At 42.4% G+C, this 24,015-nt stretch overlaps 1 protein-coding gene across 1 annotated transcript; it reads left to right on the forward strand.

The window, feature by feature from the left end:
* Window positions 1-215: 215 nt before the first annotated feature.
* Dgat2l6 (diacylglycerol O-acyltransferase 2-like 6) lies at window positions 216-23,746 on the forward strand. The gene is made up of 7 exons (NM_001109370.1): window positions 216-395; window positions 17,982-18,092; window positions 18,971-19,041; window positions 19,404-19,608; window positions 20,433-20,607; window positions 22,662-22,873; window positions 23,315-23,746. Exons 1-7 carry the CDS (start codon window positions 311-313, stop codon window positions 23,467-23,469), a joined length of 1,014 nt encoding a protein of 337 aa, NP_001102840.1. The 5' UTR covers window positions 216-310; the 3' UTR covers window positions 23,470-23,746.
* The last annotated feature ends 269 nt before the right edge of the window (window positions 23,747-24,015 follow it).

A 24,015-nucleotide genomic window follows, 5' to 3' on the forward strand; every position in this document is an offset into this window, starting at 1 on the left:
CTTTTCTCTTGCACTAATTAGTCAGAGACCACCCAACAGCTAAAGCTACCCACAGCCACTGCTGCCTCATGACAACGACTGCTACATGTAGAGAAAGGACACATATTAGGTGTCCAATATGCAACCTTATGTGTGTAGGAAGTTGGGGTGGGGCCAGAAAACTGGAGGAAAGGTTCAGTCAAGCCTGACAAAAGCTCAGCTAGTAACCAGCCCTGATGAGAAGAGATTAGAGCAAAGAGTCTGCCATCAGCTCCATCTAAGTGGCTTAGAACTTCTGGTTGGGCTCCTTGCCACAGTGAAACAGTAGATCATGGCCTTCTTCTCCCGTCTTGATCTGCATGAAGGCCTCCGAACACTCTCCGTATTACAGTGGATTCCAGTTTATGTAATTTTAGGTGAGTAAACCTCAAGGGCCAGGGAACAGATCCAGAAAGAGGCCAGGCAATTCCGCATGAGGTTCCAGCAGTTGCTTGGCTCCCTCCACTCTGCAGGAGTGGACTGAAGACCTGGGGCCAGGAGTGACTGCTACAGCTGCTCTGCTGAAATGTTACCAGTCTCCAGAATTCTCTTCTACAAATTGTCTGAAAGGAATCATGTTTAAGAATGGACCAGAGTGGTGGTTCCTTGATAGGCTGGTGTTACTAGAAAGATCTAAGGTGATTTCACTATTATAAGAATGTTATAAAAAAATTTCAGTAATGTCTGAGAGCTGTATGAGTGACATTAGAATTTTCAGGAAAAGCTAGCTGTTGTTCAGCAGACTCGATGATCAGTGTTGGGCTTAATGAGCTCCCAGATCAAGCCAGAAGCCAAGGCTTTCCTGGGAAGTCAGCTAGAGAAGCAAGCGTAGAAACTGGACTGGGAGAAATGATGCCTTGTTGAGTGATGAGATGTGTAGGACCTAGGTGGTACCAAGTCACAGCTAGAGCAGAGGTTCTCAACCAGAGGCTTGTTGACTTAGGGCAGCTTGGGGACTTCCAGTGTGGGTGGGAAGAAATGTGGCTTTCTTTTCATTCCTCTCTAGTAGTGTAGCTGTTCCTTTGATGATGAATGTAGGTGACAAGCTTTGGGTGCTGGCGGCAGCGCTGAGGTTTGTCTGTAGCAGACACGGGAGAGATTTACATCTCATTGGAGGAGTTGTTCATTGAAGGCATCTCAAATCTGCCTAAGCCCAAGGTGACTTCAAAATTCCAGTAGTTACTAGAACCACCGTTAACGCTGGTTTCTTAAGGAATAGAGTGAGAAACATGTATGCTACTGTATCATGTGAGAGCTGTGAGAAATGCCATAGCTATGTTTTAATATGGTGGCCTGCCTTTGTAAGGTGAGTACTGGATCGATGCACTTCAAAATGTTATTCAAAGAGGGGGTTTGGACATTTCATCAGACTGCCAGAGGGGATCCATAGCCCCCAGAAGATGCAAGCTTCCTCTGCGTCATTAAAACCACATCCTGCCAAGGTCATCATCTATTCAACTATTTAGCTGAGTCAAGAAAAAGAATTTAAACCTGGTGAGATTTTTCTCAACATGATAAAGCTCTTACTGACCAAACCTGACTTCAATTCCCAGAGCCCACAGTTGAAGGCAATAAATGACTCCTTTGGGGTTTTCTTCCGACCTCTACACACACAGCACATGACACATGTGCCCATTCACCCAGCACACATCACATACATACACAAATAATAATGATAAGAGAAGATAAATGTTTTTTAAAGAAAAGAAAGTTAAAACTGGGCAGGCCTGGGCTGGAGAGATGGCTCAGCGGTTAAGAGCACCGACTGCTCTTCCAGAGGTCCTGAGTTCAATTCCCAGCAACCACATGGTGGCTCACAACCATCTGTAATGGGATCTGATGCCCTCTTCTGGTGTGTGTCTGAAGACATTGACAGTGTATTCACATATATAAAATAAATAAATAAATCTTTTATAAAAAAAAATGGGCAGACCTAGTAGTTCACACCTGTAATCCCATCACTCAGGAGGCCTAGGTAGGAGTGTTGTGAGTTTAAGGCCAGTCTGGGGTACACAGTTGAGTTCCAGGCCAACCTGATCTATAAAGTGAGACCATTTCTCATCAATAAAGTAAGGAAGGAAGGGAAGGAGGAAGGGAGGGAGGGAAGAAGGAAGGAAGGGAGGAAGGCAGGCAGGCAGGCAGGCAGGCAGGCAGACACTAGCTGTGACTCAGTGTAAAGCACCGGTGTCAAGCTCAGCACCATTACAGAAGGAGGAGAGGGGTGTAAGAGGATATTTCCGGCAGGTCTCTTTGGTATGGCTTGAACGCACATGCTCATGTTGTTCTGGCTACCCTCGCAGCTATTTTCAATACAGTTTTACTTTGCTCCCAGAAGATACTTCTCAGGCTTTCCTCTTCTTTATTCATTTTTCCCTTTCAAAGGACAGACACTGATGTCCAGCAGGATTAGATAGAGGGTATATCAGGTGACACCTTATGTAAGAGATCCAGAAAGCAAGGGGCATCCTCCTCCTCCTCCTCATTAAAGCTCACTGGCTCCCAGTGAGCTACCCTGGAAGAGCTGGAGGAGCGGAATGGGAATGTTAGGGACACATGATGGCACCATTGTGTCACCAGTGAAAACACATAAAAATAAATGGGTTTTTTTTTTGTCTGCTTTGGTAAAATTTTTTATTATGATAAAAATAGAAAGAACAAAATTCCTTGTTTTAAGGACCAGTTCAGTTGCATTAACCACTGTGTTCCACATTGTATTCTACAGTGTTCCAAGCCATGTCCAAAAGTTTTCATCATCCTAAACTGAAACTCTATACCCATGGAACCCTAAATTCCTAAGTTCCTCTCTGCCTGCTGCCCAGCTCTGGTAACTACCATTCTAATTCCTGTCCATGGGAGTTTTTTCTATTTTAGACTATCGGGTCCAAAATGGTCACTTTTACTCACTAGTTCATTTATTTACTTATTTATTTATTTAATAAAAGTTATGTGAGTTTATTCATTCAGTATCATATGTCAAAAGCTCCTTCCTTTTAAATCAAGTATCATTTTTATGCTTACACTAAATGCTGTATACTCATTCATTCATTCATTGGTGAGCACGTCTCCCTGTAGGCCATTAGGAATAATGCTGTTTTAAGGATGAATGTTTAACAACCACTTTGAAACCCTGATTTCTAATCTTTAGGATACACAGAGAGAAGGATTCTATGGGCTGTATGACGATCTTATTTTATGTTTTGAAGACCTGCCAACCCGATTTGCACAGTGGCTGCACCATCTTATATTTCTCACAAGAGTGCACAGGGTTCAGACTTCTCTGCATCATCAACAACTCTTAACTTCTGGGATTTTTTTTTAACCGTCTTAATGAGTATGAATGAGACCTCATCGTGGTTTTAATTTGCATTTTCCTAATGACTAATGATACTGAGCATATCTTCATGTGTGTGTTTCTCTGTCTTGACTTCTTTTAGACTGATCATCATTCCACTTGTATAACATTCTGTTTCTGTTCTTTAGTGGTTATGCTAAGAGTTTCAAGAATGCTGGGTCTTTCAGATTACCAGAACAGTCATCGGATAGAGTATAATAGCCACAGAGGTGTCGAATACATTCAATTCTGTTCATCAAATACATCAAACACAAATTCTGTCATAGAAAGAATATTCATTAAAAGACTTCAAGCTGCCTTGGCTGAGACTGTAACAATTGAGTTAGTTATAGGCTTTTTGCTATCAACTAACGGAAATGAACCATTCGGTCACTATACACATTTCACATGCTAGGGCTGGAAAAGAAAAGACACAAATCACTATACTTACTGTCGTAAGTGAAAGAGCCAGGAGAAAGAAATATTGGGGGGTTGGGGATTTAGCTCAGTGGTAGAGCACTTGCCTAGCAAGCGCAAGGCCCTGAGTTCGGCCCCAGCTCCGAAAAAAAATTAGGGTGCTGAGTCAAGAAAATCTTACAACAGGTTGAGGAGGCTGGGAGGGGAAGCAGAGGACCATGGCGTGTCCAGAAGTACAGCAGAGTGAGATTACAGTTCACTCTGTAACTTTAGCCAAGCTTGGGAATCCTATAAGGCTTAGATCACCAGCCCCTTAGCAGTGTCCACAGGAAATGTTCTGCATGGAAAAATCTCCCTCCCTCCTCTTTCTCTCTCTCCTTTATTCCTTCTGTCTTGCTCTCAGACTCTTCAGTGATTCTTTCTGAATGGTATTCAGAATCATAACCAACATCAACCACTGTTGGATGTTATGTGGAGAACATATGGAAAGCAGGGGAAAGTGGGAGCAAAGGGACAGAAGGATAAGTATAATGGAGGGATTGAGGAGAAAGGATGAAAAGATGAGATAGACAAGATGGTAGTTCTGATAGCCCTCTGAGAGGCAGCTTTCTTTCAGAGGATTTCTCTCTATATGTCTCTTCTGGGCTTGGCATTGCGATCTCTCAGAGCTATGGAAAATAGTTCTGGCCCTTCAGATCTCCACTTTCTTCAATCTGTTCTGCTGCATGCTCCCAAAAGTCTTTTTTACCCCAGTATTGGGGATTAAACCCAAGGCCTCATGCTCACACTGAACTAGATTCCCAGTCTGAGCTAAAAAAAAAACCTGATCAAATCCCTTTGATGCTCAAAAATAATGGTTTCCTATGGCTAGCTTGATGATGTACAAGTTTAGTAACCTGGGCATCTTTGACAGTTTCTACTCTCTGGCTCTGACCCTGCATCAGCTCATCTCCCTGTATGAAGCTTGTATTTCAAGCAATCTACTCATAGGATGTAAGAGAATGCCCCTTCACTTCTACTCGGCCTAGTTCCTTGACTGGATGATGAATGTTCTTCTTAGACTGTCAATGAACATCCTCTCCTTAGGGAAATTACTTGACCCATATCCTTTCTGTAAAGCTTTCTAGACTGTGCCACTTCTGAAGGCCTAGGGCACTTTTCAAGAATATACTGGATAGCATCTCTTATATGTAGAAAATGTACAATGTTCATTTTTTTTTAGTTACAGAAGTTGAATTAACTTTTAAACAAGGAGCCTGGAAACCCCCCTTTCCACTATGGCTTTCTGGAGAGCAGTAAAGTTAAAAGGCATGGCATCCAAATGAATACATTTCAAGAGGTTGTGATGTATGTAGACATAGCAGTTCAAGCCTGTAATCCTAGAATTTGGACAGTTGTCCAGCCATGAGTTTTAGTGTAGCCTGGGCTACATTGTGAGTATAACAAGACCCTCAAAACAAAGATGGTTTTATAAAGAGTAAATTATTAAAGTAGGTAGTGTTTAACCAGAACCTATCACCGTTTATCCATTAAATCCTTACATTCAGGGACTTTACTGCAGACTCCAGTTTTACCCTTCTACCTAATAAACTCTATGAGAATGAAAACAGATTCTTTGGTTTTTCAGAGAAGTTAACTTGACATTCAATGTAATATCTTCTTCCCAGATTTCGTCTTCCTCGAGAGAAACCATTAACTCCGTGTTTTCCCCTCTTTTAGTCATCCTTTTTGTGTGGGTGCTTGCCTTCCTCTGTTTTTTTTTTTTTGTTACTACAAAAATAGGGCATAGTCTTGGGTGTCAGATCAGTTCTGCCACTTGCTTGCCACAAGAACCTGTGTGTAAAAGACTGCCATTTTCTATGTGACCTCGAGCAAGTCAGGCAAATCCCATCTACCATAGAAACAGTGCATATTTCTGACTCTGATGAGTGTTCTACAAACCAACAAGATGAGAAAATACTCAATCCATGTTAATTTTTTTCCTTTTTATTATAGAAACTGACATCATTTGGAGCTCCACTGTCCCATCTGCTTTTATTTTCTGTTGCTATAGCAAAATACCACAGTCTGAGCAACTCATGCATAATAGTATTGTGTCTAGGGTACTGGAGACTGGGACACCCAATGTCAAGGTGCCAGCATTAGAGAAGGGCTGTCTTTGTGTTATTCTCGGGTGGAAATCAGAAGAGTGAGAGAGTATGCAAGAAAGAGAGGAGCAAGAGAAAGCAAAACTCGTCTTTGTCAGCTTACTCCAGAAATAACAACGTTAGTCTAGCTTGAAGGACCCATCTCTTAAACCCTTTGCATCAATCTAGTTTATCTCACGGGAAGTTCCAGCATAAGTTCAGATCACAGTACCGCCTCTTACGACTATGTCAGCCTTGCCATTTGATCCATAGAGGCATGGCAAGTGCTTCAAACATGGGCAACAGAAACCGATGTTATTGCAACTTCAAGAAGAAGAAGAATGGGGTCTTAGTAACCTGAGCGTATGTGATGCAACCCCTGCAGGCCAGGGCAGGAAGTCCTCCACTGTGCCCTTGCATTCCTGCATCCAATTAATTGTATTGGGCTGAAAAGTCTCAATCTCCATGGCATCTTTTCCTCTTTTCTGTTCTTTTGTGAGTTCTTTTGAGACAGGAGCTCATTTTGAAGCCCAGCTTCCCAAGTGCTGGGATGACAGACATGTATCATCATACTTGATTTCCTTGGCAGCTTTCAAATTAGTTGGAGAAGCCATATAGCCTTGTTCAGCTTTCCATTTCTAGTCATATGACTCATGGAACCCCTTCACTCAACTCCCTGCCTACAGTTTCTCCTGTTCCCACGGTACTTGATATTAATGGGTCCTTACCATTCCTCTGCTGGACACCTTTTCCTGACTTATGCCCTTGAGGATGAGGACTCATCTCTGTAGCTTTCTTCCCAGAGCCCACTCATTCTATGGATCCTTCATGTACGTCAGCAGGTTAGGGTGCTACCCAAAGACCTTAGAAATGAGCGTTTCCAAAACCTTCCTTGAGCTCTTCCTTGCTCTGTTCTATCAACTGGAATTCATCTTGAGAGGTTATCTTCCATATAAGGCTGGGAGGTTCTGGAAGGAAGGGACGTTGCTTTCTGTGTATATTGATATGAGTTAACACAGAAAAGTACTTAAAATAGCTCTTGTCACATAAAAAGTGTCAGACACTTGCTAGAGACCCAACAAATGTAATCTCTCTCTCTTTTTTTTAAGTCTTGGCATGATGATTTTTTTTATTCTTTGAGCCTTCATCTCTTCATCTGTAAAGTGAGGATAATAAGTTATTGATTTATTATTATTATAAGATAATAGGCCATAACCTCCCAAGGTAGTGAGAAGATTAAGTGAGATAATGCCCAGCGGAAGTCAAACAGCACTGTGTTTCATAATCACTGTTCAACACTCACCATACCAGATCATTTCCACTTCCATATTTAGTCTCTTTGCCTTTCTCTTCCCCAACAATCTCCTCCTGGCTTTTAGCACATAGATTTCCTAAGAGGTAGGCTCAGTCAATGCTCCTTCAGTTATTTTATTCACTTCTACTCTGGCAAGTAGTATTTATCATTGATTTGGTTCCAATAAACAATCTAAAGAAGCACAGACACTTCTTTCGGAAATTCTAACTACATTCTTGGATTTCTGAGAGCACTAAAGCGACCCCCAACACTCAGACTTTGGCCATTGCCCCAAAGCATAATGTTTTCTCCTAGAAGAGTTTTCAGCTAATACCATGAACAGCTGGTCACTGTAGCCTGACATGCACAAAGCAGACTTTTCCTTGTTGAGAATAAGGTCACTGGTGTTTTCTCATCCTGTTAACTTTCACCTGCCACTCGGAGAATTTGGAAATCCACTTGATATTGTACAGCTCTATGTAGCAACAGTTTATCATAAGCCGTCGCCCCATGCTTGGCAATGTGCTAATCACTGTCTAATGGGGAGAGAGCCAGACAGATGTGGTACTAGTTACACAAGGGAACATGATAAAACAGTAATAAACAGGGGCACAAGTATGTTTTAAGTGTGTAGAGAAAAAGCTTTTAATTCTTCCTGTGGAATTATCAAAGATACCATGAAGGAAGTATTGTTTAAGGTAGCCTTGAAGGATGAAGGAATTTGGTAAGACAGAAGTTGGGGAGAAGGTAATCAAAATAATAGAGCAGAGTGGCTAAATGTGCTGAGGTGGTCAAGTACCTGATTCCTTGACTTCAGGCTTTCTTATGCTTTCCACAGCTGTGTATACCATCTATGATACTTAGCATAATGCTTTTGTTAAATGAACAGTTTCTGTAGTTTGAATAGTTTGTTTGAACTGAAATCTTTATAACACCACCATGAAGTCATTTTTAGACTTCATATGTTCAAGAAAACATTCCACCCATATGGGACTACACTTTGAGAAACATGGGCAAGCAGCATAGGAAGTTATGAGGACGGATACTACAAGACATGGCTAGGAGATACTTGGGTCTGCTCAGGACAGAGTTGAACAAATTTGTCAAGACTTGATTTGCTCGACAATGGAAAAGTATGGATGGTTTTTGGAAATGGAAATGTGATTTCAAAAATGGTGAGGAGAAGCTTCAGAAATGACTGGAAAGGGGACAGCAACTGAAGACAGATGAAAGGCCACCATGGATACTAGAAGAAGCCCACTCCTAGAGCATATCAGTAGCAACAGAGATGGGGGATGCGGATGGATAAGAGAAGCTCATTTATTTAGAAAAGAGAGACATGTCAAAGGCAGCCTGAAATTATTGAACATACGCCATTTATCCTGAGGTCTGAAAAGTGATTAGGAGCCAGCCAGGCAAACAGCTGAGGGACCAGCTTGCCAGGCAAAGAAGGGCGGCGTGCACAAAATCCCTGAGCTCAATATCAGAATGAGCTGAAGGGCCTAAAGCATAGCGCAATAAATAAGCCAGGGACTGGATCACAAAGGACCCTCTAGACCAAACTTAGGAGGCTGGGCTTCTTTCATAATGGACACTTTCCTTACACATATGTAAACTGTGCCTCTGCCTCAGACTCTGGTTCCACAGTACTGCAGTTATAGACATATACCACCATGCCCAGGCCATTTATTCTTGTAACGTTCTATATTTATAACAAAGCACCAATAAGTGTTCACAAGGCCATGGGCATGCCATTTTGACACATGTTCCTGTTATGCACAGTAGCAGCAGAACCAGGTTTAAATGCACTGTACTGGCTGCACCCAGATGCCAGTGAAAGTATGGAATTGGTTTCTTTTTTATTTATTGGATTTTTTTATTTATTTACATTTCAAATGTTATCCTCTTTCTCAGTTTCCCATCCATAAGCCCCCCATCCCACTTCTTCTATGAGGGTGTTCCCTCACCCATCCACCCCTCCTTCCCACCTCCCCACCCTGACATTCCCCTACACTGGGGTGTCGAGCCTTGACAGGATCAAGGGCTTCTCCTCCCTTGTCTGTCTCCCTTTGTTGGTGCCCAACAAAGCCATCATCTGCTACATGTGCAGCTGGACCCGTGGGTCTGTCCATGTATAGTCTTTGGGTAGTGGTTGAGTCCCTGGGAGCTCTGGATGGTTGGAATTGTTGTTCTTATGGGGTTGCAAACCCCTTCGGCTCCTTCAATCATTTCTCTAACTCCTCCATTGGGGACCCTGTTCTCAGTTCAATGGTTGGCTCTGAGCATTCGCCTCTGTATTTGTCATGCTCTGGCAGAGCCTCTCAGGAGACAGCTATATCAGGCTCCTGTCAGCAAGCACTTCTGACATCAGCAATACTGTCTAGGTTTGGTGTCTGTATATGGGCTGGATCCCCAGGTGGGGCAGTCTCTGGATGGCCTTTCCTTCAGTCTCTGCTCCACGCTTTGTCTCTATATTTCCTCCTGTGAATATTTTTTGTTCCCCCTTCTAAGAAAGACTGAAGCATCCACTTTTTCGTCTTCTTTCTTCTTGAGCTTCATGGTCTGTGGATTGTATCTTGTGTAATCCGAGCTTTTAGTTTCAAAGACACTGATATTCACATAGAGAGATAATGATGGCTTTGACCAGGTAGTAGCCTGGAAGTGGAGAATAGAATCATTTGAATATTAGAACTGGTAGAAGTCAGTTCTACTGATTCAAGGGAAGTCATAATTCTAATCTGGGGATTGTAGACAGTTGTATTATAGTCTCAAAACATCTAAAATTAAAATCTTAAAAAGTAAAGCAAAGGATCTTGGGAGGGTTCTCTGTGGATAGAGCACTTGCTGCGCAGGTGTGTGAATTGAAGTTTGGATCCCGAGAATTCATTTAATCCAGACAGGTATGTCAACTGCCTGTAATCCCAGCACTGGGAAAGCAGAGACAGGAAATCTTAGAGTACACTGGCAAGCTAGACTAGACAGCACCTGTTTCAGAGAGAAATCCTATGACCTATCAAGAAAGACAGCTGACATCAACCTTGAGCCTCCATATGCACCCAGACACCCACACACACTTGAAACTGCTCATATGTATACACATGCACGGATAACACACACACACACACACACACACACACACAGAGAGAGAGAGAGAGAGAGAGAGAGAGAGAGAGAGAGAGAGAGAGAGAGAGAGAGAGGTGGTGGAGGAACATTTACCTCTTCACAAACTAGGAATAGACAGGAACATTGTCAACCTAAGGAAGAATGTGTACAGAATACGCCACAGTTAACAAACATCACTATACTTGACGAAGAAAGATAAAACAGATAAAACCTAATCTCCAAGACTGGGAGGAGTATCTTCAGTACTTGTATTAACACACGAAAAACTCTAGCTAGTGCAACAAGATACTAAAAGGTTTGCAGATAGGGTGATCACCCAGAGAAAATCCTAAGAATGTATTGCTTATTTATGCACTTGTATATTTTTGTTGGTTTTTTTTAGACACCCAGAAGACTGAAGTAGGATGATTTCTAGGTCAAGGCCAATCTAGACTGACTAACAATCGGGTCTTATCTGGGGTCAGGAATGGAGCAGACAGACAGACCAAGACAGAAAGAAGGGGAGGGAGGAAAGAAGGAAAGAAGAAATGAGGGGTCAAAATAAGAAGCAACTGAAAATAGACCTTTAAAGTTCAACACCATTAAATACTTATAAATCCAACAAAAAGTTTATGTTGATAAGCACCTAACTAAAGGAAAAATAATAATTCAAATAAGAAGGAACCTAAGTTTATACTTGAACTAGAGACAGAAACATCCAGGTCTACTAATGACAGCACAAAAAATGAGTAACAGGGATGGGTCATAGAGAAATGAAATGAAAATATCAACTGAAGCAAAAGTTCAGCTCTTGAAGATAAAAATAAAATTAACAAATGGTTAGTGGATGAACCAATATAAAGAGAATATTACATGGAATAAAAATTGAAGAGAAGACTTTAAAACTACCACCAAAGAAAGAGATCTCAAGAGACCACTATGAAAAGTCTCATACAAACAATAAATTGTATAACCTAAATGAAGTGCATAAGTCTCCCGACATCTACAACCTAGCAAGTATGAATCATAGAAGAACGGAAATACAAACATACCAACCCAAAAATGTGCATATACTAATAAAGAGTGTAGATTGATTCAGTAATCCACAACCTCTCAATAAATCCAAGCCTAGAACCACAGGGCAATGGCAACGTCACTGAATTCTAACCACTCAAAGAAGAGTTAATCTCAGCATGTCTTTTTTTTTTTCTTTTTGGTTTTTCAAGACAGAGTTTCTCTATGTATCCCTAGCTGTCCTGGAATTCACTCTGAAGACCTAGCTGGCTTCGAACTTGCAGAGATCCACTGCCTCCACATCCCAAGTGCTGGGACTAAAGGTGTGCACCACAACCACCTGGTTTAACATTTCTTAAACTCTTCCCCAAAAGGTAAAGTGGAGAAGCTGCCCAGCTCCTTTTTGCCATGTCAGCATCACTCCGATAGCAGACTCAGGCAAGACCACTAAGTAGACAGGCATATCCCTGATGAACGTGGATACAACTGAAGTCAAGAGCACATCAAAACCATTCACCATGTTCAAGTAAGATGTGTCCCTTGGATGTGGATATGTGCAACTTCAACATGTTAGAATCAGTAAATGCTAGTCACATTAGCACAAAGAAGAATAAAAATGAAGACCAGACTTTGACAAAAGTCAACACTCATTCAAAGTAAATTTTCTCACCAAACTGGATGTAGAAGGAATGTATCTCAGCATGGTGAAGGCCACATATAAATAGCCCACAGCTACAATCATCCTCGATGAACAATTTCTCTAGCTCCCTAAAACCAGAGAGATTGTTAACCTAGAACCCAAATGTGGCCGCATACCACTGACTGGTTGGTTACCTAGCACTCCTATGTCTCCTGTGGCTTGCCTGCCCCTGGACTCAATGCAAGCTAAATGGGTGCTGCAGGGCAGCTGATGCTGTCTCACACCATTGTCGCATGGCAGCAATTGCTGTTTGCACATGACTTTCTTCCTGTGAAGGCTGTGCAAGTCGGGGCCTATGGATCTTGATTCGGCTGGGGTGAGGGACTGCCAGTAAGCATGCCCATCAGAGGCTACCGAAAGTTTCATCTCAAAAGAAATATGCTCGATGCCACCACAGTTCGACAAAGTAAGAAGACCGGAAAAGTTGACCTCTATCTGCTCTGCACAGATTTCGTTTGTGTTATGTGTTGAAATGGGCAGAAAGGCAGCTGTAAATCACACTATTAAATATAGGAAGGGTGTTCCAGCTCTTAGCAAATGAACTATCATTTGAAGGTTTAGACTTTCAGTCTGAGGACAAAGCTCAGTGACAGAGTTCTTGTATAGCATATGTAAGGCCCTAACTTCAATTCCTAGTAGGGTGAGGGGAACAGAATTCAGAGTTTAGAAAAGCTTGGTTGGTTTCTTTGTTTGTTTGTTTGTTGTTTTGAGGCAGGGTCTCTCTATATAGCACTGGCTGTGTTGGAACTCACTATGTAGACCAGGCTGGCCTCAAACTCACTGAGAACTTCCTACATCTGCCTCCCAAGTGCTAGGATTAAAGATATATACCATGTCCAGCTAGAAAAGTGTCTACTAAAAAATAAAGACAGAAAAAAATCATGAAGGTAAGAAACTTCACAGAATAGTGATTCACAATGACTGTCTTTTTATTATTGTTACTACATTTTAATTTAGTTGTGTATGCTTGTGTGTATATAGATAAGCATGTGTGCACATGTGGGAAAACAACTTAGAATGGGTCATAGATATAAACATGAAACAGAAAGTTACCAAATTTTCAGTAAAAAACATGGAAGAGCTGGGCCGATGGTGTAGGCCTATAATCCAATCCATTCTGGGGGCTGAGGCAGGAGGATCACAAGTTGAAAGCTTGCCTAGGCTGCAGAATGAGTTCCAGGATAGCTTGATCAACATAGCTTGATCAACTTAAAGAAGTTTCATTTTAAAATGAAAACAGAAAACAGTGTGCATGTGTGTGTGTGTGTGTGTGTGTGTGTGTCTGTGTGTGTGTGTCTGTGTGTCTGTATGTGTGTCTCTGTGTGTGTGTCTGTGTTTCTGTGTGTGTGTGTGTGTGTGTGTGTGTGTGTGTGTGTGTGTGTGTGTGTGTTTGCTTGTTTGCTTGCTTGCTTACTTGCTTGTTGTTTTAGAAGACAAATCGTATTAGGTTTTCCCAAAGGCTTGTGTTATATGTAGTACCAGGTTCTAGGCCACCTTTGCTGTGATAGCTATGCATCCCATCTTACAGAGTAGTCCTTACTCAATCAAAACGTGGTCGTCTACTTTCATAACATTTGTTACCATTGGATCAGTAGATCTTGAAGGCGGCTCACTGTTGTAGATTACAGGGCTTGCTGCTGGATGCTACTGATGATTCCTTTTCCTCCAGGAGAGTGCCAAGTCTCTTTGTAAAGCATCATAAAGTCCAGACAGTCTGCATGAACTTTCTAATAGGAAACTAGCTTGATTTCTCCATTTTCAATGGCATAGGTTGTGACTTTAGCCATAGGCTATTATATTTGGAGTGATCTATGCATTTGGTCAACAACTCGACAAAATGGACTCCATTCCTGGCACTGGCAGTTTTACTTGGTGACATAAGATTGGAGGATTGTCCCACATTAAATGGTAACTCCATTTGAATTTCTTTCATACACACAATATATATATATATGTATATATGTATATGTGTGTGTTGTATGTATATTATGTGTATACATATGTATGTACATGTATACATATATGTGAAAAGATCTCATTTCAAAAGACCTTTATTGTCATGGAGAGAGACAACAGTGGATTTTAAAGCAAAATCCATCCATAATGCTATTGAAAACCCAGCACAATTTATTGGCCACTTGAATGTGAGCTTGTGACTTATTAAGGAAAAGATAACTTGCAGTTAAATTTGAGTTGAGTGGGACAGAGAAAGGAAGAAGAAATGAAGGAAGGAGACAGGGAATACATTACAAAACCAAAATCATGATATTTACTTCTGCTGTGTTGGAGATCATTCCTGGGTCTGGAGCATGACAGCAAAGCAGCCACCCAGACAGTTGCATTCCCATCGCTTGAGACTCTTGCTTGTTTAATGTAGTCTTTGTGCAGAGATCGCAAACAGCAATTTGTTACTTGGTTATATATCGTCTCTTCGAAAAGAATACTGTCTTATGTCTTTAGTAGAAATATTTCCTTCTTGTCATAACTTAATGTGCAATATTTAAGGCAAATGCTGACTTATAGGAAGTTTAAGAACTTTTTATTTCAAATTTGAGTAGAGCAAGAAAATGAGATTTAGTTAAATAAAAGGAAATTTTAAATCATCTTCAAATCAATAAAACACTCACTCACACAGCAGGGACAGTTGTCTTCCCCCTCAGAAAAGCTACATTTAAATGTAAAGCCATATAGAATGTCAACTCCTGAGAGCTCTGCAAAAATACTGTCTTTCAGAAAACACAAAGTCTGTACTGTGCTAAAACAATTTATATGCTAGCAGTTACAAAAGGAATGATGTTTAAGAACTCAGCCTGTTTCTACCTTTCTTTTCAACTGATTTATGTTATTATGGCCCCAAATTTAAAAAGAAAAAAACTATTGTACTATTGTTATACAATACAGTATACACTGCACACGGGACTCCTGTGGATGAGTTCCCAGGCAGTAAATTAAAAGCTATATGACTTTTTAATGAAAATAAATACATAGCATATTTTAAAAATAAAATAAAATGAAATGAAATGAATAGCATTTTTCTATGATTCTAGTCATAGACTGTATATAAATGAAATGTATGATAGTGGAATGTAAATTTTTATATTATTTTAATAAAATAAAATAATTATAATAATAAAAAATAAAATAAAATGAAATGGAACAGAGCCAGGAGAGAGTACTTCAGTACTTCAACCTAAAAGTTGTTCCCATGCTTGTGTGTGCACGCACAGACACAAATAATAATAATAATAATAATAATAATAATAATAATTAATGTTAGATCCTAAAGCAGAAATAACTCACTGTGTTTAAAGTGATAACACAGAAATGCACGCACACACACAAATAAATATGATTTTTTAAAAAAGTACTATAAAGGGAATGTACAAAGGCAAAAATGTCTGGCAAGTTAAACCTCAGTTTAAAAAGAAGCTTTTAATGGGGTTGGGGATTTAGCTCAGTGGTAGAGCGCTTGCCTAGCAAGCACAAGGCCCTGGGTTCGGTCCTCAGCTCTGAAAAAAAAAAAAAGGAGTAAAAAAAGAAGCTTTTATACTATGAAATAAATACCCTGTGAATAGGAAAGTACTGACTGGAAAGAAAACTTATAAAACCATCCATAGACAAAGTACTTGTGTGTAAAATATTTTCAAATGCCCAGAAATCCATAACAAGAAAACATACAAATCAATGGAAAGTGAGCAAAAGAGTGTGCAAATTGGCGCATCCCTCCAATCTTGTGTTTGGGAGATGGAGACAGGAAGATAAGAGGTTTCAAGTCATCCTTGGATACATTATTCAGTTTGAGAGCAGTCTGGGCTTCATGAGACCCTGTCTCAACAACCATGAAGAGAGAAAGGAAAACGGACAAAAGACCTAAACAGACGCTTCATTCGAGAAAATACACAGAGGCCAAGTATGGAGGTAAGTACCTGAGGTGGAATGATTACCTAGACTGTAGCAAACTTCTAGACCAGCCTGAGTAACTTACAAGAAACTGCCTTGAAAATAGACAGACAGATAGATAGATAGATAGATAGATAGATAGATAGATAGATAGATAACAAGGAACCTGGATGTAGCTCAGTGGTAGGATGCTTGCCTAGCATTTCTAAGACCCTAGATTCAATTCCACTAGCACACAAAAAGGGAGGCAATGAATGCACAGATAGAGAGCTAGTGAGCGCCATAGCCTACTAGGATGAGAGATCACAGCGCATCCATTTCAGTGGTTCGGCCACCCTCAGTGTGTGAACTGAATCACAAGAGTGCATATGTAAGACTAAGACTCTATCTTGATAATCCCCCACAAAATGCCTCTTGCTGGAACACAAAATATCTTGGAACCATGTGCTAGTGTCAATGAGCGTGACACACACACACACACACACACACACACACACACACACACACGCACACACACACACGCTGTTTTTCACCCTCTCGCTTTCACTCTTTTGCTCTCTCTCTCTTGAGATAGTCTCATGTAGCCCAGGCTGACTTCATGATGTATCCAAGGATGTCCTTGGAGTCCTGATCCTCCTGCTTCTACCTCCCAGCTGCTAAGATCAATCACCAGTGTGCACCGCCACCAATCTAAAGAATAGCTGCCATCCAAAGAGGTGGGCGGGTGCCCTGGTTATCTCTAGCTTAAACAGCAACGGAGAATAGGGAAGTTCACAAAACAGCAGAGGATGTTTAGAGTCTGTATCAGAGGAATTGGCATGATCTGGGGAGCTCGCCACTCCATGTGAAAAGGATCAACACTAGGCTGCCCTGGGAGTCAGAAAGGCATAGAAAATTCTGTACCTCATGGACATTTCAAAGAGCTGGGGAAAAGCTGAGCCCAGGGCCTCAGCAGCAATGGCTAAAGGGAGTGTGTTTGTGCGCACGCACGCGCGCGCGCACACACACACACACCCCAAACCAACAAGAAAAAACACCAAAAAAACCCCCAAAAAACAAAAACCCTTTCCTCTTCATAATGGATGCTCAGTACTTGGACTGAGTAGCCCAAGGATACCATCCCAAATTCTCCCCTGATGTGTTGGTGTCTCTTTCTGTTGGTTTGTTTTTAGAGAACAAGTTTTACTGTGGAGCTCTGGTTGTATTTGAACTCTCTCTGTAGACCAGGCTGGCCTCAAACTCAGGCATTTGCCTGCCTCCACCTCCCAAGTGCTGGGATTAAAGGCATGTGCTACAAAGCCTAACATGTGTTGACGTCTTGACAACATCAGGGCCTCTGTGAGCTGTGCTCTGGAGGTACCCAGAGCAAGCACCCTAATCCTAAGACTACGTGCTGATCTAGAGCGGAAACCCATTGCTGAGGATGTAGCTCAGTGGTAGAACACTTGTCTGTCATGAACAAGTCCTGGATTCCATCCTAGGAGAGACAAATAAGTAACTAAATCAATCTCCAATGACGTAAGACATAACATGTTTGCATTCTGTAGTCTGCCAGGTCTATTTGCTAAAAGAATCACACTTTGCCCATTCTGAACATGTTAAAATCCTTTGAAGGGGACAAATAAAACACAGTGAAGCAGTTTCTAATATACATTTTCTTCTCAACATCAAACAGCTGGACACTGCAGGTAGGGCCTCTACCATGAGAGTGTACGGGTTTATCTGCTCAACAAAGCAAGGAAAACCAACCTTTCATAAGTAACTGAACTAACTTTCTGGACTGTCTGAGTGACAAGAACCAGCCACCAGGCCAATGTGCTTTTCCTTTTGTCAAGCAGTCCTACCTTTTGACCCCAGCTGAAGGTCTACTCTGAGAAATTCATGGTTCTGCAGCCTCCTTGAACAAGAAGACCTCACACAGAACAAGAGACAGGCAATGGCTGAGGGGAAAAGGGAAGAAGGTCCCCAGATCAGCCTTGCCAGCTCCCTTAGTGTAGAGGCAGAGGTGAGGGGAGATTGTGAGAAATGTATCAAGCCTTGAAAGTAACCAGAGGGCTCATGTGGGTTGTGTCTCCTCAGGAACTCTTTCCATCTTGGGGATACCCTATTTCCTGCTATTCAGTACCTTTTGGCCCTTGTCTGTGCTCTTCTTAGCCTGGGTTGCCTATGATTGGAACACTCACAGTCAAGGTAAGAGATGGGAGCCAAATCATAGCCCAATCTGTGCTAAGGGTGGAGTTGCGGGAAAACAGAAGAGGGAAGTGGATGGATAAAGGCATGAGGAGAAGAGGGGAGCAAAGGTCTCTGACTGGCTCTGCCCATGAAGCTTTAAGAGATCTGTGGGCGACCGACAGGAGCCGGATGTAGATCGCTCCTGAGAGACACAGCCAGAATACAGCAAATACAGAGGCGAATGCCAGCAGCAAACCACTGAACTGAGAATAGGTCCCCCGTTGAAGGAATCAGAGAAAGAACTGGAAGAGCTTGAAGGGGCTTGAGACCCCATATGAACAACAATGCCAAGCAACCAGAGCTTCCAGGGACTAAGCCACTACCTAAAGACTATACATGGACTGACCCTGGACTCTGACCTCATAGGTAGCAATGAATATCCTAGTAAGAGCACCAGTGGAAGGGGAAACCCTGGGTCCTGCTAAGACTGAACCCCCAGTGAACTAGACTGTTGGGGGGAGGGCGGCAATGGGGGGAGGGTTGGGAGGGGAACACCCATAAGGAAGGGGAGGGGGGAGGGGGATGTTTGCCCGGAAACCAAAGAATTATTATTAAGTATTAAATAAATTTAAAAAAAAGAAAATAAAAAAAGACTAAACGGAAATATAAAAAAAAGAGAGAGAGAGAGAGAGAGATTTGTGGGCAGTACCTCCAACCTCAACTTGTCTCCCTTCTCATCTTGCTTGTTTTCCGTTTGGGAGTTGGACTCGGGACATCTGAAATGTAAGGAGGATGCTTCTGTACTTTGAGGAGCATCCGCCAACTTCTTTACCTCTGGGAGGGGTAGAGGGACCGGTGACGGCCCAGTTGCCCCTCTCTTTTTTCTCTGTGCACAGATGGTAGGCGTTCAGCTTGGGTACGAAACTGGACCCTCTGGAAGTATTTCCAAAGCTACTTCCCAGTAAAGGTAACTACCTTTCCTCTGGATGCCCATCTTTCTTTCTTCCGGATGCCCTTGCTCCTTAGTGCTTGACTTCCCACTTCCTACTGAGATCTATGGGCTCTAACGGCCAGCAGGGAAGGTGAAGGCCTAACAGTATAATGTAGAACAAAAACCCAAAATAGATGTGCAAGTGGGGAGACAGATGAACAATACCTTTTCCACAGTGGCAAATCCAGTCCAGCATCTCTTACCACCGTAATCCCTGGGAATCTCTGTGACAGTAATGTCCTAATGAGCAAGGACATAAAGACTGTCGGCTGGGCTCTGAGTTTTCACATCCTTTCTTCTTTCTACATGATAAGTCTTCTTCAATCTTCCTTTAACAGCTGGTGAAGACCCATGACCTTTCTCCCAAGCACAACTACATCATTCTCAGCCACCCCCATGGCATTCTCTGTTATGGTGCCTTCATCAACTTTGCTACTGAAGCCACTGGCTTTTCCAGGGTTTTTCCTTCTATCACTCCCTTTTTAGCAACCTTAGAAGGAATCTTCTGGATCCCATTTGTTCGAGATTATGTGATGTCCATGGGTGAGTACAATAAATCATCCTGTTCTGAAATTCTGAAAACTGAAGATGCCCACCCTAATATTCCCTGGCAGTCATTCTGTGATAGAAGACTTGGCTTCTTTCAGTTGTGTGTGTGTGTGTGTGTGTGTGTGTGTGTGTGTGTGTGTGTGTGTATCAGCTCTCATTTCAAGGCATCTTAAAGACATTGTAAAGTCTCTCATACCAATTAGTACATATAACCTTGGTCTATGTCCTGAACCTTTCGGGGAACCCCTTCATCCTTGTTTAAGATGCCAAATGATAAAGGAGAGTCACCCATCAGAATTCAGAACAGTTTTCTAGTGCCAGGCTCCAAACCATGGCATTGTGACAGATTCCCTTCTCTCTGGATGAATATTTATCTTCCTGGACATCAGAAAACAACTGAAAAAAACCCTAAAAGGTAAGATGAATTTATCTTGAGAGAAATCTCAGAGGATGTTTCACTCCCCTCTTAGGTTGGTATGACTATGTATCAGGGGTTTCTTTGATGGCTAGACTTTGGATGCAAATTCTACCACTCTAGTAGAGAATAGAAGATAATGTTAGAAGCCTGTTCATCTGGAGAACAGGAGACTATGAATGGAAGCAGACAGAGAAAATCAGTCTGTCTGTAGATCCCTGGAGCCCTACCAAGGCAGGCAAGCAACTGTCACTAAGGATACCTTTTCAGGTAGGGTTAACCCAAGACACAAAACCAAAGGCAGACAGTGGTAACTGCCTCCAGCACAAAGGGCCTGGAGGAATCTTCTCCCACACTCAGGCCAAGTTCATCCTATCTACCACTTGACTCTTTGGTTTCACAGGTATTTGTCCAGTGAGTGAGTTGGCCCTGAAACACCAGCTGACCCAAAGAGGCTCAGGCAATGCTGTGATCATTGTGCCAGGTGGAGCTTCCGAAGCCCTCTTATGCTGCCCAGGAGTCTCCACGGTCTACCTCAAAAAACGAAAAGGTTTTGTGAAGCTAGCACTGAAGACAGGGTGGGTCCCTATGTTCAGGGTCTCTCTTGTCAGGGTACCGTGGGCCCTCTGTAGCTCTAGCCACAATGGTACCCTCTCTGGGAAACCTACTAGATAACTCCTCTTTACTCTGGTTACTCCCTTTGATCCTTCATATTATGCCTGGGGGAAGGGGTGTTTGGACCTCTAGACATTTTGGTGTGTCCTTCTAGATCTTGAAGCTAGGAGAAGAAGAGCAGAAGGTCCATTCATCTGGAACTCTGGGCAGAGTGACTTTGCTTTTTATTTATTCATTCACTGGGAGTCCCTGAGAACACACCAAGGGTGATGAAGGCACTGGTTGGGTGCTCAGGGAATAGCTGCTCAGAGGATGCCCCTACAGAGTGTTTTCAGCAGCTGTCAAATACTTACTGGGTGTCAGGTATAGTACAGGACAGGGGAATACAGGAATCAATGATACCTGGTGCTTGTAGACTCACAATCTAAGATACGTGACAAATCCATGCACATATCATAACAAAATATATGTAGAATCCAGCTATTCACCACCTCAATTACCATCCTCATGGTCTAAACACCCAGCATCTCTCTACTGGATCATTACAATACTTGGAACTTTGCTTCTATCCCTGCTTCCCTCACCTCCAAGATTCTATTCCCAGTTTTACCTGGAATGATCCTGATAACCATGAGTCAAGTTGTATCATGTCTCAAAATGTTTCAGTGACTCCCATGCCACACAGATCTTGAAGAACCTGGTCATTGCCACCTCCCTGACTTCACTCCCCACCAGTCTCCCCAGCCTTCTCATTCACATGGCCTAAATCAGTGCTGGGACATAAAAAAGAACCCAATGCAAATTTGTAGTGTAAATGAAGTATGATAAAGGAGAAGTATGCAAAAATGCTTGGAAGTACCAATTTCTGGAAAGACTTTAGTTTCATCAGAGAATAACATCTGAACTGTGCTAAAGTTAAAATATGAGGAGGTATTACCAATCAGACCAGAATGGGGGAGAAAGCCAGGCATTGTGGCACATGCCTGTAATACCCTCTACTCTAGAATCTGAAGAAAGAAGACTATAAGTTCAAAACCAACCTGCACAAGTTGGCAAGATCCTGTCTCCAGCTAAAAATGTTTAAAGGTCTGGGGTTCATCTTAGTGATAAGAGCTTATCTGGCATGTGTAAGGCTCTGGGTTGAATCCCCAGCACCTCAAAAATGATACGTAAACAAAGAAATGAATGTGAAAAATCAGGCATTCGATGAGGGATATGATATATGCAGCACCAGATTCTAGGGATTCAAAGGATTTTCACTCTTGATTGGCCAGACAGGTAAAAGATGACAATAAGGCAGGGCATGGAGATGGGAAAGCAGGACAGGAGGAAGATGTAGCTGAGGGATAGCAAACCTACAGTGGGGAATCTGGGTCATCAAAGATTTCTTTAAGGGACTGTGATTGGTTAGAACAGAATACTGGGGGGTTGGGGATTTAGCTCAGTGGTAGAGTGCTTGCCTAGAAAGCACAAGGCCCTGTGTTCAGTCCTCAGCACCGAAAAAAAGAAAGAAGGAAAAAAAAACCAAAAAACAGAATACTGAAATGCAAAATGGAATTTGCCACATAAAGAGGGAGGAGTCAGAGGGAATAGAATAAACAGGCGAGATAAGAGAGGACTTGGCACACTTAGTATGGTTAAGTAGTGGAGAAGCTGGTCACAAAGGGAGGGCTAGGACACTGAGCTCATGCTAAGCAGTGAGGGCTGCAGCGAGGAACTCTGGGAGGACTTTAGAGAAAGATGTGGCAAGTATGCATGCCCAATTCGGGAAGATCATGCTGCATGCTGAATGAATGAAGATGCTAGGTCTCCCAGGCTAGCTTCCTTCTTCCTATCATGGGCAGCAGCCACACTGAAATCCCAATGGAGGAATGAAACATGAGGCTGGGGATGTCTGGGTGATTGAAAGCTTGTCGCATTGTTGGGAGGTTGGGGACATTTCCCACCACAAAGAGAATGTTCCTAGGGGAGATTTTGCCTTAATGAAAAGCTTATATTGTTGTCCTTGCCTTTGCAGAGCATATCTTGTCCCTTCTTACTCCTTTGGTGAGAATGAGGCTTACAACCAAGAGACCTTTCCTGAAGGCACATGGCTAAGGTTCTTCCAAAAAAACTTCCAGAAAATTGGCAAAAGAATCCTAGGCATAAATTTCTGTACTTTTCATGGCAGGGGCCTCACTAGGGGATCCTGGGGCTTTTTGCCTTTCAACCATCCCATTACCACTGTTGGTGAGCTTTCTACTTTTTCTCAGCCACTCAAGTTCTTGGTCCCCCATCCCAAGTCATTTATCAATCCTCAGTCAATCTGGCTCACAACCAGGGAGCACTAAGGGAATTATGATAGGTGTGGCTGAAAGCAGGGTGGGAAGGACAACCAAACAGATAACACGGGGCCATTCATGGGTGGGACAGAGCTCACCAGATATCATAGGAGCATCATTATTTAAATAACTCATTCAGCTCATCCCCGTGTTGGGTTTTATTCTCTGGAGCATTGGTGAGGCTTAAGCAAGCATAGAATGAGAGCCGGGACATAGCTGGAGTGAGGAGGGAAAAGTGAAGGGAGGGGAACAGCCCCCCAAATACTGTTAGACTGCACCCTCCTACTGAGGTGTGGGTAGAGTTGTTGGGATAGGGACTCTGACACTTGTCTCTGCTCCTTCTCCATAGTTGGAGAGCCCTTGCCAGTCCCCAAGATCCTTGATCCTGACAAGGAGACCGTGGCAAAGTACTTTGAACTTTACATCAGTGCCCTACGCAAGCTGTTTGACCAACACAAAACTAAATATGACTTCTCCAAGACTCAGGAGTTGACAATTATATGAGTCAAAGTCTCTGTAACTAAAGCTCAAATACACAAGGGATCCAGGTGAAGCCTCATGGAAGGAAGAATTTGAGAGACGGATTTTTAAAGATGTGAAGAAACCAACCAAGCCGGAAATGCTTACTGAACTGGCAATCCAGAACCTGAATCCCCACCCAAGTAGCCAGGACAGATTTGAGTAAAGGGGAGGCAGGAGAGGACTGGTGAGGGGGTAGCTCTGTCACATGTTGTAGTTTTATGACAATAAACCAAGTCACTCCCATCAAATTCCCAATGAAAGTAATAAGAAAAGACATTCTGTACCCCTTCCCCACAAACCTTAGTGACATCGTTAGTATTTGGGTTTAAGCTTAGCAGCTTTACTTGGTTTGAATACTCCTGGCCAGGCCCTTCCTTTATGACTTAAGGACTAGGAAACTGGGGGTCCTGAATTGTGGCTTCCTAATTCAAACAGGCAAGACTCCATCAGTTATGATAGCATTTCAGATGACAGTACTGTCCCATTGTTTCACCCATAAAAGGAAAACTCTGGAATAAACCTCTGTGC

The sequence above is a fragment of the Rattus norvegicus genome, chromosome X, assembly GCF_036323735.1.
Source record: "Rattus norvegicus strain BN/NHsdMcwi chromosome X, GRCr8, whole genome shotgun sequence".
Lineage (NCBI taxonomy): Eukaryota > Metazoa > Chordata > Mammalia > Rodentia > Muridae > Rattus > Rattus norvegicus.